Source organism: Schistocerca serialis, chromosome 4 (genome assembly GCF_023864345.2).
Source record: "Schistocerca serialis cubense isolate TAMUIC-IGC-003099 chromosome 4, iqSchSeri2.2, whole genome shotgun sequence".
Lineage (NCBI taxonomy): Eukaryota > Metazoa > Arthropoda > Insecta > Orthoptera > Acrididae > Schistocerca > Schistocerca serialis.
The window spans coordinates 777297826-777319059 of NC_064641.1; the positions used below are offsets into that span (position 1 = coordinate 777297826).

General features: G+C 38.8%; 1 protein-coding gene across 1 annotated transcript in view; it reads left to right on the plus strand.

The window, feature by feature from the left end:
* LOC126474942 (uncharacterized) overlaps positions 1-21234 on the plus strand; it is a 147876-nt gene that overhangs the window by 75530 nt on the left and 51112 nt on the right. The window contains exon 5 of the mRNA XM_050102461.1: positions 10694-11008. Coding sequence (XP_049958418.1) covers positions 10694-11008 — 315 coding nt within the window. The remainder of the gene's footprint in view (positions 1-10693; positions 11009-21234) is intronic.

The window sequence follows — 21234 nt, forward strand, 5'->3', positions numbered from 1 at the left end:
AATACTTCCTCATTAGTTATGTGATCTACCCATCTAATCTTCAGCATTCTTCTGTAGCACCACATTTCGAAAGCTTCTATTCTCTTCTTGTCCAAACTATTTATCGTCCATGTTTCACTTCCATACTTGGCTACACTCCATACAAATACTTTCAGAAATGACTTGCTGACACTTAAATCTATCCTCGATGAAAACAAATTTCTCTTTTTCAGAAACGCTTTCCTTGCCATTGCCAGTCCACATTTTATATCCTCTCTACTTCGACCATCATCAGTTATTTTGCTCCCCAAATAGCAAAACTCCTTTACTACTTAAAGTGTCTCATTTCCTAATCTAATTCCCTCAGCATCACCCGACTTAATTCGACTACATTCCATTATCCTCGTTTTGCTTTTGTTGATGTTCATCTTATATCCTCCTTTCAAGACGCTATCCATTCCATTCAACTGCTCTTCGAAGTCCTTTGCTGTCTCTGACAGAATTACAATGTCATCGGCGAACCTCAAAGTTTTTATTTCTTCTCCATAGATTTTAATACCTACTCCGAATTTTTCTTTTGTTTCCTTTACTGCTTGCTCAATACACAGATTGAATAACATCGGGGAGAGGCTACAACCCTGTCTTACTGCCTTCCCAAGAACTGCTTCCCTTTCATGTCCCTCGACTCTTATAACTGCCATCTGGTTTCTGTACAAATTGTAAATAGCCTTTCACTCCATATATTTTACCCCTGCCACCTTCAGAATTTGAAAGAGAGTATTCCAGTCAACACTGTCAAAAGCTTTCTCTAAGTCTACAAATTCTAGAAACGTAGGTTTGCCTTTTCTTAATCTAGCTTCTAAGATAAGTCGTAAGGTCAGTATTGCCTCACGTGTTCCAGTATTTCTACGGAATCCAAACTGATCTTCCCTGAGGTCGGCTTCTACCAGTTTTTCCATTCGTCTGTAAAGAATTTGTGTTAGTATTTTACAGCTGTGGCTTATTAAACTGATTGTTTGGTAATTTTCACATCTGTCAACACCTGCTTTCTTTGGGATTGGAATTATTATATTCTTCTTGAAGTCTGAGGGTATTTCGCCTGTTTCATACCTCTTGCTCACCAGATGGTAGAGCTTTGTCAGGACTGGCACTCCCAAGGCCGTCATTAGTTCCAATGGAATGTTGTCTACTCTGGGGGCCTTGTTTTGACTTAGGTCTTTCAGTGCTTTGTCAAACTCTTCACGCAGTATCATATCTCCCATTTCATTTTCATCTACATCCTCTTCCATTTCCATAATATTGTCAAGTACATTGCCATTGTATAGACCCTCTATATACTCCTTCCACCTTTCTGCTTTCCCTTCTTTGCTTAGAACTGGGTTTCCATCTGAGCTCTTGATGTTCATACAAGTGGTTCTCTTATCTCCAAAGGTCTCTTTAATTTTCCTGTAGGCAGTATCTATCTTACCCCTAGTGAGATAAGACTCTACATCTTTACATTTGTCCTCTAGCCATCCCTGCTTAGCCATTTTGCACTTCCTGTCGATCTAATTTTTGAGACGTTTGTATTCCTTTCTGCCTGCTTCATTTACTGCATTTTTATATTTTCTCCTTTCATCAATTAAATTCAATATTTCTTCTGTTACCCAAGGATTTCTACTAGCCCTCGTCTTTTTACCTACTTGATCCTCTGCTGCCTTCACTACTTCATCCCTCAAAGCTACCCATTCTTCTTCTACTGTATTTCTTTCCCCCATTCCTGTCAATTGTTCCCTTATGCTCTCCCTGAAACTCTGTACAACCTCTGGTTCTTTCAGTTCATACAGGTCCCATCTCCTTAAGTTCCCACCTTTTTGCAGTTTCTTCAGTTTTAATCTACAGGTCATAACCAATAGAGTGTGGTCAGAATCCACATCTGCCCCTGGAAATGTCTTACAATTTAAAACCTGGTTCCTAAATCTCTGTCTTACCATTACATAATCTATCCGATACCTTTTAGTATCTCCAGGGTTCTTCCATGTATACAATCTTCTTTCATGATTCTTAAACCAAGTGTTAGCTATGATTAAGTTGTGCTCTGTGCAAAATTCTACCAGGCGGCTTCCTCTTTCATTTCTTAGCCCCAATCCATATTCGCTTACTACGTTTCCTTCTCTCCCTTTTCCTACTACCGAATTCCAGTCACACATGACTATTAAATTTTCGTCATCCTTCACTATCTGAATAATTTCTTTTATTTCATCATACATTTCTTCAATTTCTTCGTCATCTGCAGAGGTAGTTGGCATATAAACTTGTACTACTGTAGTAGGTGTGGGCTTCATATCTATCTTGGCCATAATAATGCATTCACTATGCTGTTTGTAGTAGCTTACCCGCATTCCTATTTTCCTATTCATCATTAAACCTACTCCTGCATTACCCCTATTTGATTTTGTGTTTATAACCCTGTAGTCACCTGACCAGAAGTCTTGTTCCTCCTGCCACCAAACTTCACTAATTCCCACTATATCTAACTTTAACCTATCCATTTCCCTTTTTAAATTTTCTAACCTACCTGCCCGATTAAGTGATCTGACATTCCACACTCCTATCCGTAGAACGCCAGTTTTTTTTCTCCTGATAACGACATCCTCTTGAGTAGTCCCCACCCGGAGATCCGAATGGGGGACTATTTTACCTCCGGAATATTTTACCCAAGAAGACGCCATCATCATTTAATCATACAGTAAAGCTGCATGCCCTCGGGAAAAATTACGGCCGTAGTTTCCCCTTGCTTTCAGCCATTTGCAGTACCAGCACAGCAAGGCCGTTTTGGTTATTGTTGCAAGGCCAGATCAGTCAATCATCCAGACTGTTGCCCTTGCAACTACTGAAAAGGCTGCTGCCCCTCTTCAGGAACCACAAGTTTGTCCGGCCTCTCAACAGATACCCCTCTGTTGTGGTTGCACCTACGGTACGGCTATGTGTATCGCTGAGGCATGCAAGCCTCCCCACCAACGGCAAGGTCCATGGTTCATGGGGGGTTAAAATATCACAATGTTTCAATGAGTATCATACTCATCATCTTCTTGTGTAGTGTCAAGATATCTGGTGGAAGCTGTAATATTTATACTGGTGGTGAACCCCCTCCACCTGGGTATGGGAGGCTGGGTACTGTCTGTCTGATGACTTATGAGATTTAGGGTTTAGGGGGGGGGGGGGGGTTCACCTACATTAATGAGGGTAGCACATGCACTGTTAATATCTCTGTGCAGTTATTCCAGCTGTTATTGTGAACTGGAGGGTGATTGGTCTGCTTGCAATGTATTCTTGCTAAGATGAGATTCTGTACCACACTTAGTTGGTATCTTTCATCTTTGTTGATCAGATTCTCATGAATTGTGTATTTCTATTGATTCCTTTACAACATTGTTGCAGTAGCCAGTTGGTTGGTAAAGTGTCCTAGTGTTCTGAAAGTCAAAGGTGTAGTACTCCTATATGCTGTTCTCTGCTACTGTTGATTTCTCTGTCTGTCCCAGTTGTACATTCGTGATGTGCTCCTCACAGTGTCTCGAAATATAATGGTGCATTTTCCCAATATACTATTAGCCACATTCCCAGGCAATGCTATATATTACAGGTACATTCAGTTTTAGTGTGTATTTCACAGAGCCAAGCCAAGCCCTTGCCTTCAACAGTGGTCGGAAGACTGTTTTCATGTTGGATTATTCAAGTATACTTCCAGTTTTGGGCTGAGAGTGGTTCCAAGTACAGAAGGAAAGTAAGTCTCTTCCCTTCTTCTTCTTTTCTTCTTCTTCTTCTTCTTCCTGTTTTCCAGCATCTTGTCTCTTCTTGAATGGTCTACAAATCTGTGCTTCACTGCACCCAGTTTTGCAAAATATTTCCTTCAGACATTGTAGTTCCTCTGGGAGGCTTTCTTTATCACAGACGATGTGCTCCCTATGTTTTAATGTGGTCAGCACTGTCTGTAATTGTGCTGGATGGTGACGGCTTGTTGCATCCAGATATGTTTGAATGACTGAGTGTACCATCTGCCTTCATCATTATTAGTATGTCCAGATAAGGGCGACAACTGCTATCCTCTATTTCCATAATGAAAGCAGTATTTTAATGGATGCTGTCAAGGTGGTCCAGACAGTCATCCAGTGCCTGTCTACCACACTGACCTACCGTAAATGTGTTGTTGATATAGTAGAAGAAGTGCTTGGGTTTCTGGCAAGTGTTTGAAGGACCATCTCCTCAAAATGTTCCATGTAGAGACTTGTGATACTAGAGCCAGTGGGAAATCCGTTGTCACTTCATCCATCTGTTCATAAGACTCTGTGTTGCACTTGAAGTATGTGGTTATCAGTTTATGTCCAGAGAGTTTAACTGTTCGTGGTTCAAAATGTTGAGACAGCCGTGGCCAAGGATGTAGAGGAACTTTTGCAAAAAACCTATGCAAGTCAAAACACAGTAGCAGTTCATATCTTTGTAATCACTTATCCTTATGTATTTTCACAAAATCAGCCAAGTTCTTACCATGATGAGTGCAGTGTCCCCCAAGAGGTTTTTGAAGTCTCACCAGATTTTCAGCCAGTCCATAATTGTGTGAATTGATGGTATTGAGTATTGCCTACAGAGACATCTATTCCTTGGAGATTTTTGGCACTCTGTATAAGCATACTGTTGCTGGCACCCTGAGGTACAGCCACCTCTTCACTGCCTCTGGTGGCATTGAGTTCTTGAGCAGAGCCACAGTTTTTCTGGTCATTGTCAAGGTAGGATTCTTTTTGAACATCCTGTAGGCTGAGATTTGCAGCAGTGAGCCAATATTATGATGGTAGTCATTGGTGCATATGAGCACCATTGCATTCCCTTTGTCTGCTAGAAGAACCATAGTAGGACACTGTAGTCATTTTATTAATTGTTAAGAAATAAGCCAATTTCACCAAAATATTTAAGGACATGTACTTACAAAGAGATAACCTGCTCATGAGTTTCAGTGTTTTATAGCTTTTCATGTAAGTATCTCTGCAAGAGTTTTTGGAACTGTTGTCTCAACATTTGGAGCCACAAATAGTTGAACTTCTTGGATACGCACTGACAACCACATACTTCAGGTGCAACAGAGTTTTTGTGAACATATTTATGGGGAGACCTCCTAGATGAACTACAACACCTAAAGGAAGTATTCTGCTAAAATGGGGACAGAGAAGTGCAGATTTGTAGGGCATTCAAGAAGAGATGAGATGCTGGAAAACGTAAAGAGGAAGAAGAATACAAGAGATTCACTTTCCTTTCACACTTGGGACCACACTCAGCCCAAGATTACAAAGCTACTTGAAAATTAGAACTTAAAAATGGTCTTCCAACCACCACTGAAGACAAAAGAGTGGTTTGGCTCTATGAAAGGCCCCACAAAACTAAATGTACCTGGAATATACAGCATCACCTGTGAATGTGGCCAACAGTACATGGGCAAATGTAACAATTTACTTTGAAAGACTGTGAGGAACACAACATACATGTGCGACTGGGAAAGACAGAGAAATCAGCAATAGCAGAGCATAGCATCTAGGAGAGACACACCTTTGACATTCAGAACATTAAGGTACTTTGCTAAGCACTGGGACTGTGTTTTAAAAGAATCTATGGAAATATGGGTTCATGAGAATCTGGTCAACGAGATGAAGGAAACCAACTAAGTGGAATCCCACATTGGCAGTAATATGATGATAGCATGCTCAGCACCATTCAAGTTGCAAGATGCAGCTAGAATATCCACACAGAGATGTGAATGGTGCATCTGCTACTGCTCCCCCCCCCTCCCTACTGCAGACCCCCCCCCCCCCCCCGAGGCTTACTGACTGGACAGTACATGGCCACCCATAGCCAGGTGGAGGGGACCCACCACCAGTATAAATATTACAGCATCCTACACTACTGGCCATTAAAATTACTACACCAAGAAGAAATGCAGATGATAAACAGGTATTCATTGGACAAATATATTATACTAGAATTGACATGTAATTACATTTTCACGCAGTTTGGGTGCATAGATCCTGAGAAATCAGTACCCAGAACAACCACCTATGGCCGTAATAATGGCCTAGATACGCCTGGGCACTGAGTCAGAGATTGGATGATGTGTACAGGTACTTCAACATGATACCACAGTTCATCAAGAGTAGTGACTGGCATATTGTGATGAGCCAGTTGCTCAGCCACCATTGACCAGACGTTTTCAATTGGTGAGAGATCTGGAGAATGTGCTGGCCAGGGCAGCAGTCGAACATTTTCTGTATCCAGAAAGGCCTGTACAGGACCTGTAACATATGGTCATGCATTATCCTGCTGAAATGCAGAGTTTCACAGGGATCGAATGAAGGATAGAGCCACGGGTCGTAACACATCTGAAATGTAACGTCCACTGTTCAAAGTGACGTCAATGCAAACAAGAGGTGACTGGGACGCGTAACCAATGGCACCCCATATCATCACGCAGGGTGATACACCAGTATGGCGATGACGAATACACGCTTCCAATGTGCGTTCACCGCAATGTCGCCAAACACGGATGTGACCATCATGATGCTGTAAACAGAACCTGGATTCATCCGAAAAAATGACATTTTGCCATTCATGCACCCAGGTTTGTCATTGAGTACAGCATCGCAGGCTCTCCCGTCTGTGATGCAGCGTCAAGGGTAACCGCAGCCATGGTCTCCGACCTGATAGTCCATGCTGCTGCAAACGTCATCGAACTGTTCGTGCAGATGGTTGTTGTCTTGCTGCAAAGGTCCCCATCTGTTGATTCAGGGATCGAGAGGTGGCTGCACGATCTATTGCAGCCATGTGGATAAGATGCCTATCATCTCGACTGCTAGTGATACAGGGCCGTTGGGATCCAGCATGGCGTTCCGTATTACTCTCGTGAACGCACTGATTCCATATTCTGCTAACAGCCATTGGATCTCGACCAATGTGAGCAGCAATGTCATGATACGATAAACCGCAATCGTGGTAGGCTACAATCCAATGTTTATCAAAGTCGGAAATGTGATGGTATGCATTTCTCCTCCTTACATGAGGCATCACAACAACGTTGCACCAGGCAACGCCAGTCAACTGCTGTTTGTGTATGAGAAATCGGTTGGAAACTTTCCTCATGTCAGCACGTTGTAGGTGTTGCCACCGGCGCCAACCTTGTGTGAATGCTCTGAAAAGCTAATCATTTGCATATCACAGCATCTTCTTCCTGTTGGTTAAATTTCGCATCTGTAGCATGTCATCTTCTTGGTGTAGCAGATTTAATGGCCAGTAGTGTATATCTAGACATTTTACCAGAACATGATGAGTATGACACTCATCAAAACATGACAGTTCTAAGACTGCCACCTGGCTGGAAATTGAAGAGCTTTCCTCCAATTTGTGTAATAGGAAACAGTGCCAAATGGTCCAAATCATATTTCATTGATAGGAAAAAATGGTAGTCGGTAGGAAAGAGACATGCATTAAGCCATCAGGTTTCATTCAACTTGGGACTAATTAGATGTGATGTCCCACGAGGTTCCACATTAGTGTTCTTACCTTTTCTTGTATATTTCAATGACCTTTCATCAGTAAAGTTTCTAGATGCAACTTTGTTTTGTCTGCAGATGATACAAAGATCACAGTAAATCACATATAGGATTAGAAAGGTTGGTTAGTAAAATTTTCATGGTCAGACCTAATAAGAGGCTTCCCACCAATATACGATTAAAATATAATGGCAAGCAAATAGAGGGAGTTGACAGTGTTAAATTCTTGGGATTACAGCTTGATAATAAATTAAAGTTGGGGGAGCATACCACAGCACTGCTGAAGCCCCTACGAAAATGTCTATTTGCAAACAAATGTTGTCAGTCATAAGCATTGAGTACCAGGCAAGAGCTAAACAACAGGTACTGTGAGAGGCCATCACCACTCAGGCACACTCACTCACCTGGCATCTCTCAGTTCCATGCAGCAGGCTTCAGAGGGCACTCACAAATGTGGAGCGCTTCCCACTTCCATGTGACTTCCTCCAGTGTGTCATACTTATCTGCCATTAGTGTTAAGTCAATAGGGAATGTTGTCAACCTCAGACTACATTGCAGACATGGAAATTCTTCCTATGATAGGCACCAAAACATGATGTGCTGTGGACACTTGCACAGTTACAGACCAGCAGTTAGACAGTACAGTCTGGTACCTGCAGCTGGCTCAGTGCAGCACTGCTAAGACTGCCTTCCAATGTAGCAGTCACTATTTTCAGAGGACCTGAGCCAACCCAGAGTGTCTCCAATATTTCATTCAGTTATAGTAATGTAATGATGTCAAAGACTGCCAAGAGACAGCAAAGATATCTTTGTATTAAGTATCAAACAATGGAAAATCGAGGATGGCTTGTAACAATACTATGGAAAGGACAGTTGGTACTCACCATAAAGTGGAGATGCAGAGTCACAGATAGGCACAAAAAAAAAAAAGAATATCAGAAAATGAGCTTTCAGCCAACAAGGCCTTCATTGAAAATAGGCAACATACACTCACGCAAATGCAGCTCACAGACACATGTCCACAGTCTCTCACTGCTGAGGCCAGACTGTGAGTTGATGAACTGGTGGAAATGACTAACATCCTGGAGATTATTCCAATGACTTCTTACTGAAGAACTGAATATGAAATGTGTTACAGCAAAATTCACTCTATGTATGCTTTCTGATGACCATAGAGCCATTCACTTACATATGGGCCAGGAATTGAAAGAACAGTCAGAAACCGATCTGGATTTTCATGCAAAAGTCAGCACAGGCAACAAATTGTGGTGTTATGGATATGACTCAAACGCTGAGCAACAATTGAGCCATTGGATGAATCCTTCATTGCAAAGATGCCAATCCCCCATGGTACCACAATTAACTGCTTTACTGCTGTCAAGTGCTGAAATGATTACATGAAGCAGTATGAAAAAATGATCCACATTGTGGTAATCAGGAGACTCAACACAACACCTCTGTGCACACAACAATGAGTGTCCGGCAGTTTCTGGCCAAAAACCAAATGGCAATGATTTCTCACCACTCTTGCAACTGGACCTGGTCTCTGAAACTTTTTTTATTCCCAAGAATAAAAAGAAGCCTGAAAGAAGACTAGTTTCAAGATGTAGAAGAAGTGGGAAAAAAGTACTAGAAGCACTAAACAGTATAACTTCAGACACGTTTGAAAACCATTTCCACCAGTGAAAACATTGGGACAAGTCTGTCATGTCTATTGGGCATTTTTAAGTTTTGAAAATGCTGCATCAAATACACTGGTGTCTCGTTCATATTTTGCTTACTTCCATTCTCTAATGTTGTGCATAATTATTTTTTGTGATAACTTCAACTTTTCTGGCTCCAACAACATGTAATAAGAATTATCTCTGGTGTGAACACAAGAATGTCTTGCAGAGGCCTTTTTGGGGAACAAGGGATACTAACAACCGTGTCATTAAAAATAAATCTCTTTTTCAAACCAAGAGCCAGTTCATGGAGAGGTATTCATTATTTAGGTACACACATTATCAGTAACTTTCCAGGAGACACAAAAAGTTTAACTACTAATAAAGTACAGTTTAAGAGAAGCCTAAAGGATTTATAGGTGGCCTATTTCTTCCAAGCCATTGATGAATTTCTTTGCAGGAGAGACTGAAGTGTATATGTTATTGATTATATCACATAACATGAGTATTATGTACAATCTGTACAATTCACTACAGTACTGTGATCATTGGAAGTAAATGTTGTAAAATGATTTTTTTATTTCATGATGCATGGCTACAATAGCCTAAAAATTGTCATATGAACCTCAGTGTTCTGAACATTTATAGATTTTGTGAAAAGCTATTATTAACTTCTAGATGAAAATATGTTTATGATTTTTTGACTCATTCCACATCCATATGGACAATTACACTTTAGATCTCTGTAAGTTACATTAGCATATATGCTTTTCTTTGAAAATATTTATTGTGTAGTCTTGTTTTCTGATATGTTCATCCTGAAGCTCTCCTCACTATGGACCTAGGGGGGCTAAAAGTACAACTAATAGAATCCAATCATGTGGACCATGAATATGAATCACTTTGACAGGGCTTTTAGGCAGAGGAATTAGACAGTTGGCAGATGCCATCAATCAAGTAGTCATTGCAGTTCATCAATTGTAGAGTCTTTTGCTGCAAGGAGGTTAATTAAATCAGGGTCTGCCATGAGGTTGCAGATGGGTGTCCTCCCTTCTGTTGACAGGTTTGTTTTCTTGGAATGAGGCCTGGGGAAGAATGGTGACTCTGTGTGAACCTCCTGCATTTTCTTCCCACATCCCTATCCTGCACATCTACTGCCTCTCCCCAAGTCATCAACCAACCTACCCCAATCCTTCCATCTCCACCCACTTCTTTCCTCCTTTCACCTATCCCACTCAACATAGCCCCTTTCCCCAGTATACCTGCCAAATAGCAGTCATAGCGTAATGTATTCAGCCAGCACAATTTATGTGTGTGTGTGTGTGTGTGTGTGTGTGTGTGTGTGTGTGTACTTATCTTGAAAAAGGATTTGTCTGAAAGCTTATTGAGTTAGTAGTGTGAATATTGTAAATATGTTATTGAAACCAATTCATATATTTGATCAGCACATTTGTTAACAGTATTTTATTATTTGTATTTTAGATGAAACAGAATCAGTAGGATGGAAGAAGTCAGACTGGAAAGCAGGAGCTGTTGACCTTTATTGCAATGTTAAAAGAGTGTTGGAGTACTGTCGTTTTGTGAAACCATCTGGAGAGTCATTCAGAGCTGCTGAAGGACTTGGAATAAGTGGTTTAATTTATTATGGGAAGGGTCTTCAAAGTGGAGATTGTGGAATCACTGTGTCAGCCTTGTCAGAAGAGGATTTTGGTACTTGGAGATGTATCCTTGGTGTGTCTGTTGAGGGCACCATAGAGACAGAGACAAGGCTCATCAACATTCATGGCACCACAAAAGGTAAATATCGTTTATGTATAATAGTGTGTGAAAGTGTGCATGAAAATAAATCATTAAAGAAAGCAACCAGTACAAAGTCTCTTGATTTGTTTGCTCAAAGATAGTTTCAGATAAGTGAACAGACCTATACAAATTCAACAAATTATTATTCTCTACTCTAATGTCTGGAAAATTATGAACAAAACTTACTGGTAGGTAATTATGTTAATGTGAACAGCTATTTATGCAGATATCTACAATACTATTCATACTGGGTTGTGTCAAAAGCACATTAGGAAAATATATTTTTGTGCAACTACATGAGAGGGAGAGACTCCATCTCATTGACGTAAATGTAATTGCCATGTGGCTAGGGCCTCCTGTTGGGTAGACCGTTCGCCTGGTGCAAGTCTTTCGAGGTGCAGCCACCCCGGCGATTTGCATGTCAATGGGGATGTACCTCAGGCAACACTCTGTTAGTACTGAATTTAATACCAGTACCCCTTTTTCCAGAATACAGCAAGCAAAATGAGCTTGCAAAATAATATTTTCAAACTGGGATGTCTAAATAATGGACAAAAATTCTATATATCATTTCACAACATATACTGAAATATGTGTGATATCATCATGATATAATTAACAGATTAACATAGCTGCTATTAACTGACTTCTGAAAGTTATTTGACATTCACTGGATACTCTTAACAACAGACAGTGAATCTGAATACATGTGGAACTTAGCCACTTTAGATTTAAAGCTCAATAACATCCTTTACCAGGGCTTTGACTACTTCTTGCTGCACCCTGAGATGGGTATATCCTATGCAAAATCCCAACCACATTACCCAAAATAGTGTCCTGCCACTCACACAACCTATAGAATATGCTTGTCTGTCCCTATAACAATCCTGATTGCATTCCTGCATTCCTTGTGACTGACCCAGGTGCAACACCTGTCCCATAGACTCATTCACCACATCCTACTGCAATCCAGACAAAGGCATTTATTACCCCACAAAAGAATGCGTCATGTCTGAAATTACCCATGTTGTATATCAGTTAGGCTGCAGTTACTCTGCAGTATTCTATGTGGACATGACAAGTAACCAATGTCTGTTCATATGAATGGTCACTCCCAAACTGTGGCCAAATGCAAACTTGACCATTCAATTGCTTAAAATGCTTTGTACCACAACACAACAGCTGCTTCACTATATGAATGATTTGGATACTTCCTTCCAACACGAGTTTAGTTGAACTACACATGTGGGGATTGTCCTTCCAACATATACTGTGCTCTTGCAAACCCCCTGGCTCAAACCTCTGCTAACCTGTTTCCCATTGCCTCACCTTGCTTGATTGCTTCTCTCTTCTGTTCACATCACCCGTGACCAGATTGTGTACTGCCTTCTTCCACTAGTCCCCCCCCCCCCCCCCCCATGCAAAGCATCCCGTGCTTTCTCTCTATTTTCCACCCCTCTCTTACCCCACTTCCTTCATCCTCTGCAGCCACACTAAGTCATCTGTCAAAAGACCTGCATCACAATACCCTACCACCCCACCTTTCATTCTGGGTCCTTCCCTACCCCCCCCCCCCCCCAAATAGAAATAACACACAGATAGCTCACAGAATTGTCAAAACTGTAATTTTTATTAGCTAACTAGCTGAAAAAGATCCACTTCATATGGTTTTTATTTTCTTTTGTTTTCTGCAAACATTTCAGATCACTCAAGAACATTTCAGATTGCAGTAAAAATCAACATTAAAAAATTCATAAAAATATTAGTAAGCTAAGTTGAAAAGAACCCTCAAATGCTCCAAAATACTCTCCAATACTCTTAAATTCACTGTAGTATTCAACAACACCCTAATTTGAAGCCACTTCTTTACAGAACATTCCAAAATATTTGAGAACAGTAAAAAATTAAGGTACTTCCTACAGCATTTGAGAATATTTTGGAATTTAGAGAAACAAAACTTTTCTTTGTTTTCACTATATTTCATGCTTAAATAAATTATTCTGTCCCAATACTTGCTTATGAACTACAGTTGTCATCTTGTTATTTGGTGAGTAGATGCATAAATTCTTTGGGTTTCCCCACCCCTAGAGAAAGCTACATGTAGCTGACTATGTTAACAGCATGGTTCTTTCAAATTGTACCACAACATATTTACATCTGTCTTTGTGCCTTATTTATAGTGATACTAAATCTTGATGTCTCTGGAAATTAACCTCTTTTGAATTGAAATGTCAGTTCAGAAGATATGAGTGGAGTCCTCAGGATAAATCCTGTTTTTCCTTTAGCTCTTCATGATATTATTTTTGATTCAATTATATTGTCTGTTAACTGTTCATGACCATTTTATGTTTTTATTTTTAAATTAATGTTATCAGCTACTTGATTTATTAATACCAAAATGATTCTTTCAAATAAACGACTTGTATAATTTTGAAAAATGTTTGAAAAATCTTTATCTATTAACTCTTTGAGCTGTTGACAATGTCATATAAATGATTTGTAAGTTCAAAAGCTGAATTCTACAGGTTAGTCAACATTCTCAAATATCTCTAATACCACCTCCATCCATTTCTCCCTTCCTCAAATGTAAGACATGGATCTATCTTAGCCTGAATCCTATTTTACCTGTACTCCCTCTTAAACATGTCCTAACTACTTCCTTTGTGGTTCTGTGTGTGTGGAAAGATCCAGCAAAATAAAATAAAATGTGTTCTTTGAATATTACTTCAAACAAACAGTACAGAAGCCTGCTCCTAATGAAAATGTATTAGATCTAATGGCTGCAAATAGTCCTTACCTAATTGATATTGTCTGCACTGAAAACAGTATTAGTGATCATGAGGCACTTGTTGCAACAATGATTACTAAAGTATAAAACACAGTTAAAACAAGTATGAAGATTTTCATTTTTAGTAACCTATATAAAGAGGCAGTAGCATTCTATATAAGAAGAGAAATTCAAAACATTTAGCCCTGAGCAAGAGCACGTAGAGCAATTATGTCTTATGTTTAAATATTGGTTAGCCTTGCACTGCCTAAATGAATACCAAGTAGAACAGTTTATGGTGCAAGTGATCTTCCATGGTATCATATCACTGTAGATAAACTTCTGAAGAAACAGTGGCTGTTGTAAAATAGATGTAAAACAAAGCATAGAACAAAACATATATAGACAAGTTGGTTGGTCAGTTGGTTTGTGGGGCTGAAGGGAGCAGGGGCCAGACTACAAAGGCCATTGGTCCCAAGACAGAGAGAGAGAGAGAGAGAGAGAGAGAGAGAGAGAGAGAGACTGAATGAAATGCATTTTGCTGTAACTAGGGAAACCTTTTGAGACCTCCAATGACTACTGTACTGGACTCTTTTTGGAAGACCTCTCAGAAAACCCAAATAACTTGTATTCATATGTTAAGGCTGTCAGTGAAACTGAGGTTATTGCCCAGGGATTACACGGAAACTGAAATCTGGTGCAACAAAGCAAAATCAAAAATGCTTAAGTCCATTTTCAAATAGAATCTTACTAAAAAAGAGGAAATGTGCAGCTCCGGTTTAAGTCTCACACAACTGCAAAGATGCATGATATAGCCCCAATGGCATTGAGAAACACCTGAAATCAGTCAAATTTGTCAAGGATCCAGGGCCCAATGGAATGCCTGCCAGAGTATATACAGAATTTGCATATGCGTTAGACCCCTTTTTACCCATAATATAGTAAGGACCCATGGAACAAAAATAATGCCTAGTGATTTGAAGAAAGCACAGGTCACAATCATTTACAAGAAAATCATCATTCAATCTCACTGATGTCCATCTGTTGAAGAATCATAGAAATATTCTGAGCTCAACTGTAATAAGGTACTGCAAATAGAATGACAGCCTCTATACCAATAAGTATGATTTCTGAAAACTCATATCATACAAAACCCAACTTAATCCTTTCTCACATGACATACTGGAACCCATGGACCAAGGTAATATGGTGGATGCACTATTTCTTGACTGTCAAAATGCATTTGAGAGGATCTCTCGGAGGGGAGGACCCAGATGTTGTCTTGAATGAAGAGTTCTTTGTTGTTGTTGTGATCTTCACTCCAGGGACTGCTTTGATGCAGCTCTCCATGCTACTCTATCCTGTGCAATCTTCTTCTTCTCCAGGTACCTACTGCAACCAAAATCCTTCTGAATCTGCTTAGTGTATTCATCTTTTGGTCTCCCTCTACAATGTTTACCCTCCACATTGCCCTCTAATACTAAATTGGTGATCCCTTGATGCTTCACATGTCCTATCAACTGATCCCTTCTTCTAGTCAAGTTGTCTCACAAATTCCTCTTCTCCTCAGTTCTATTCAGTACCTCTTCATTATTTACATGGTCTACCCATCTAACCTTCACCATTCTTCTGGAGCACCACATTTTGAAAGCTTCTATTCTCTTCTTGTCTAAGCTATTAATCATCCATGTTTCACTTCCATACAGGGCCTCACTCCATACAAATACTTTCAGAAAAGACTTCCTGGCACTTGTATCTACACTTGACATTAACAAATTTCTCTTCTTCAGCAATGCTTTCATGGCCATTACCAGTCTACATTTTATATCCTCTCTACTTTGATCATCATCAGTCATTTTGCTCACCAAACAGCAAAACTCATCTACTACTTTAAGTGTCTCATTTCCTAATCTAATTACCACAGCATCACCTGCTTTAATTTGACTACATTCTATTCCTTGTTTTACTTTTGTTGATGTTCATTTTATATCCTCATTTCAAGACACTGTCCATTCCGTTCAACTGCTCTTACAGGTCCTTTGCTGTCTCTGACAGAATTACAATGTCATTGGCCAACCTCAGAGTTTTTATTTCTTCTCCATGGATTTTAATTCCTACTCCAATTCTTTTTTCCTTCACTGCTTGCTCAATATATAGATTGAATAACATTAGGGATAGGCTACAACCCTGTCTCACTCCTTTCCCAACCATTGCTTCCTTTCATGTCCCTCGACTCTTGTAACTGGCATCTGATTTCTGTACCAATTGTAAATAGCCTTTCCCTCCCTGTATTTTACCCCTGCCACCTTAAGAATTTGAAAGAGAGCATTCCAGTCAACATTGTCAAAAGCTTTCTCTAAGTCTACAAACGCTAGAAACATAGGTTTGCCTTTCCTTAATCTATTTTCTAAGATAAGTTGTAGGGACAGTGTTGCCTCACCTGTTCCAACATTTCTATGAAATCCAAACTGATCTTCTCTGAGGTCGGCTTCTACCAGTTCTTCCAATCATCTGTAAGGAATCCATGTTAGTATCTTCATGTTAGTATCTTACAGCCATGACTTATTAAACTTATAGTTCGGTAATTTTCTCACCTGTCAACACCTGATTCCCTTGGGATTGGAATTATTATATTCTTCTCGAAGCGTGAAGGTATTTTTCCTGTCTCATACATCTTGCTCACCAGATGGAAGAGTTTTGTCATGGCTGGCTCTACCAATGCTATCTGTAACTTTAATAAAATGTTGTCTTCTCCGGGGGCCTTGTTTTGACTTAAGTCTTTCAGTGCTGTGTCAAACTCTTCAAGACATATCATATCTTCCATTTCACCTTCATCTAAGCCCTTTCCATTTCCATAATATTGCCCTCAAGTACATCACCCTTGTATAAACCCTCTATATACTCCTTCCACCTTTCTGCTTTCCCTTCTTTGCTTAGAACTGGGTTTCCATCTGAGCTCTTGATATTCATACAAGTGGTTCTTTTTTCTCCAAAGTTCTCTTTAATTTTCCTGTAGGCAATATCTATCTTACCCCTAGTGATATACGCCCCTACATCCTTACATTTGTCCTCTATCCATCACTGCTTAGCCATTTTGCACTTCCTGTCAATCTCATTTTTGAGACGTTTCTACTCCTTTTTGGCTGTTTCATTTATTGCACATTTAAATTTTTTCCTTTCATCAGTTAAATTCAGTATCTCTTGCATTACCCAAGGATTTCTATTAGCCCTTGTCTTTTTACCTACTTGATCCTCTGCTGCCTTCACTATTTCATCCCTCAAAGCTACCCATTTTCTTCTACTGTATTTCTTTCCCATGTTCTCACCAATCATTCCTTAATGCTCTCTCTGAAACTCCCCACAACCTCTAGTTCTTTCAGTTTATCCAGGTCCCATTTCCTTAAATTCCTCCCTTTTTGCAGTTTCTTCAGTTTTAATCTACAGTTTTTTAGGGTAGGGAGGACAGAAAGAAACCAAATTTTAAGAGAGGTTAGAACTGAGAACAACCTTCAGTTTGAGAAAGAAACCAAAAAACGTAATTCTAGCTTATTACATCAGCATAAACAGCTATTGGTTAAGAATTTTTAACAGTCAGCAGATATTTTAACTCTACCCAATTTTAAGTCAGTCAGTGTGAAATGTCAGCTATCTTTATTGCATCAAAATACTCGAGGACTGAGAAATAAAATTAATGAATTAACTATCTGCATAGATGAATTAGAGTCTTCACACCCAGCTGACATAATCTGCCTCTCTGAACATCATGTGACCACTGTTATAGATCTTTTAAGTGTTATAGGGTTTAGGTTAGCATCTCATTTTTGTGGATCAGAAATGGAGAAAGGAGGAGTTGCCACATTCATCAGGAACTGTCATAAATTTAAGAACATAGACATTCATAAATTTTGCCTAGAACAGCATATGGAAGCATGTGAAGCAATAGAATTTCACAAAAAATCCTTCATAATATTAAGTGTATATCGAGCACCTGCAAGTAACTTTAATCTGTTTGTAAAGCACCTTGAAGCTGTACTGGCCCATTTAACAACCAAAAACAAAGAAATAGTGGTTGCTGGTGATTTCAATGTAGATTTCCTTAAAGACTCTCCCAATAAGAACTTATTTGAGCTAGTAACACTATCATTCAACTTAATTCCCACTGTAAAGTTCCCCACTAGGGTAGTCAATTGCTCACAAACAGCTATTGATGATATCTTTATAGAAAAGTCCAAAGAACAAAATTATATTACAAAACCAATAGCCAATGGCCTCTCAGACCATGACATGCAGTTCCTTCTGTTAAATGTTAATACTGAACAGGATATAAAATCTGTTAAATCTGAGCTCAAGATGGTGATCAATAAGCCAAAAATTGATTATTTTAGGACACTCCTCAGACATATTCACTGGACTGATGTTTACAGTGCTCTTGGCATGAATGAAAAATATAACGCTTTTGCTAATAAAGTGCTTACCTTATTCGAACACTGTTTTCCCCCAATACTTACCAAGGTTAGAGCAAAGTCTACATAGAAGCCATGGATTACTCAAGGAATAGGGGTATCTTGTAAAACAAAAAGAAAACTGTATCTGTCAATCCGAAACAGATCCGATGTTGATGCTATAGCACATTACAAGAAATACTGCAAAATATTAAAGACTGTAATATGGACATCAAAGCAAATATATTACAAGGAAAAGATAGTCATATTAGATAACAAAATAAAGACAATATGGGATATAGTGAAGGAGGAGACCGGTAGAACCAGACATGAAGAGGAACAAGTAGCATTAAGAGTAAATGACATATTGGTGACAGATGTGTATAGTCTCAGAACTTTTTAACGAACATTTTATAACTGTTACTGAAAAGATGGGGTTTTCAGGTTCGGTAGATGCTACTATGGAATACCTCAGACCAGATATTTCAAGTAACTTCCATAATATGAATTTGACCCTCACTACCCCAGCAGAAATAATGTCCATCATAAAATCTTTAAAATCAAAAACATCTAGTGGGTATGATGAAATATCAACAAAGTTAATTAAAGACTATGATTATGAGCTAAGTAACATATTAAGCTATCTATGTAACCAGTCGTTTATCAGTGGAATATTTCCTGAATGGTTGAAATATGCTGAAGTTAAAGCCACTGTTTAAGAAGGGAGATAAAGAAATAGTATCAAATTTCCATCCAATTTCACTGTTGCCAGCATTCTCAAAAATGTTAGAAGAAGTAATGTACAATCAGCTTTATAACCATCTTATCTCAAATAACATACTGTCAAAGTCACAGTTTGGATTTCTAAAGGGTTCTGTAAAAATGTGCTTAATTCATTACACAAAAAATTGCCGGCAACTGGTATATGTTGTGATCTGTCAAAGGCATTTGACTGTGTAAATCACAAAATCCTTTTAAATAAATTAGAATATTATAGTGTAACAAGAAATGCTGCAAAATGGTTCAAATGTTATATCTCTGGCAGAAAACAAAGGGTGTTATTAGGAAAGAGACATGTATCAAGCTATTAGGCACCATCCAACTGGGAACTAATTACATGTGGGGTCCCACAAGGTTCCATTTTGGGGCCCTTACTTTTTCTTGTGTATATCAATGACCTTTCATCAGTAACATTACCAGATGCCAAGTTCGTTTTGTTTGCCAATGATACAAACATTGCAATAAATAACAAATCATGTGTAGTCTTAGAAAGATCAGGTAATAAAATATTTGTGGACATTAATCACTGGTTCCTAGCCAATTCTTTGTCTCTCAACTTTGAAAAAGCACACTACATGCAATTCAGAACTTGTAAGGGGTGTCCCATGAGTATATGCCTAACATACGATGACAGGCAGATAGAAGAAGTGGACAGTGTTAAATTCTTGGGATTATAGCTTGATAATAAATTCAACTGGGAGGAGCACACCACAGAACTGCTGAAGCGTCTTAACAAAGCTCGATTTGCAATGCGAATTGTGTCAGACATAGGGGATATAAAAATGAAAAAGTTGGCATACTATGCTTACTTTCATTCCATAATGTCATATGGGATTATTTTTTGGGGTAATTCATCAAGCCAAGCTAAAGTTTTTCAGGCACAAAAACGTGCAGTAAGAGTTATATGTGGTGTGAACTCAAGAACATCCTGCAGAAGCCTGTTTAGGGAACTAGGGATACTAACTACTGCTTCCCAATATATTTATTCCTTAGTGAAATTTGACATTAAAATTATATCACTTTTTCAAACCAACAGCTCAATTCATGGAATCAATACTAGAAATAAGAATAATCTTCACAAGGATTTAAAGCCACTTAGTCTTGTACAAAAAGGTGTGCATTATTCAGGAACACACATTTTCAATAATTTGCCAGCAGCCATAAAAAGCATAACAACCAATGAAATTCAGTTTAAGAGAAGCCTAAAGGATTTATTGGTGGCCAACTCCTTCTACTCCATTCATGAATTTCTCAGTAAAACCAACTGATTTGTGTGTATATATTTATATAAGTACAATATAACTTCTGCACAATTTCAGTGCAGTAATGTGTTCATTGTAAATAAGTATTATAGTAGTTGTATGACACGTTTATTACCTTATAAATAAATAAAAAACTTTTTTGTTTTAAATTCAGTGCATTAGTATTTGTAAAATGACTCTTTCATATAGTGTTCATTAAAAAATGACAATCATTCCACTTGGGACCTGTGGAATGGTACATTAGCTTATTTGTTTTAGTTGTAAATATTTGTCATGTAGTTTTTCTGACATGTTCTACATCCTGGAGGACCTCCTCACTATGGGTCAAATGGAATGAAAGCAAATCTAATCTAATCTAATCTAATAACCAATGAACTGTGGTCAGAGTCCACACCTGCCCCTGGAAATGTCTTACAATTTCAAACCTGATTCCTAAATCTCTGTCTTACCATCACATAATCTATCTGAAACCTTCCAATGACTCCAGCCCTCTTCCACACATACAACCTTCTTTCATTATTCTTAAACCACGTTTTTAGCTATGATTAAGTTATGCTCTGTGCAAAATTCTACCAGGCGGCTTCCTCTTTCATTCCTTAGCCCCATTCAATTTTCACCCACAACTTTTCGCTCTCTCCCTTTTCCTACTCTCAAATTTGAGTCCCCATGACTATTAAGTTTTTGTCTCCCTTCTCTATCTGAATAATTTCTTTTATCTCATCACACATTTCATCAATCTCTTCATCATCTGTGGAGCTACTTGGCATATAACATTAGGCATGCTTGAGAGAAGTATAATGGAACCCTTTCAATTAATATTGTATATTAATTCCCTGGCATACAACATTGTCAGTAACCTCAGATTTTTGCAGATGATTATTTATAGTGAAGTACTGGATGAACAAAGTTTCACAAATATCCAACTAGAACTGTTGTAACACGATTCACATTTTCCTTCGCACTTCACATAGT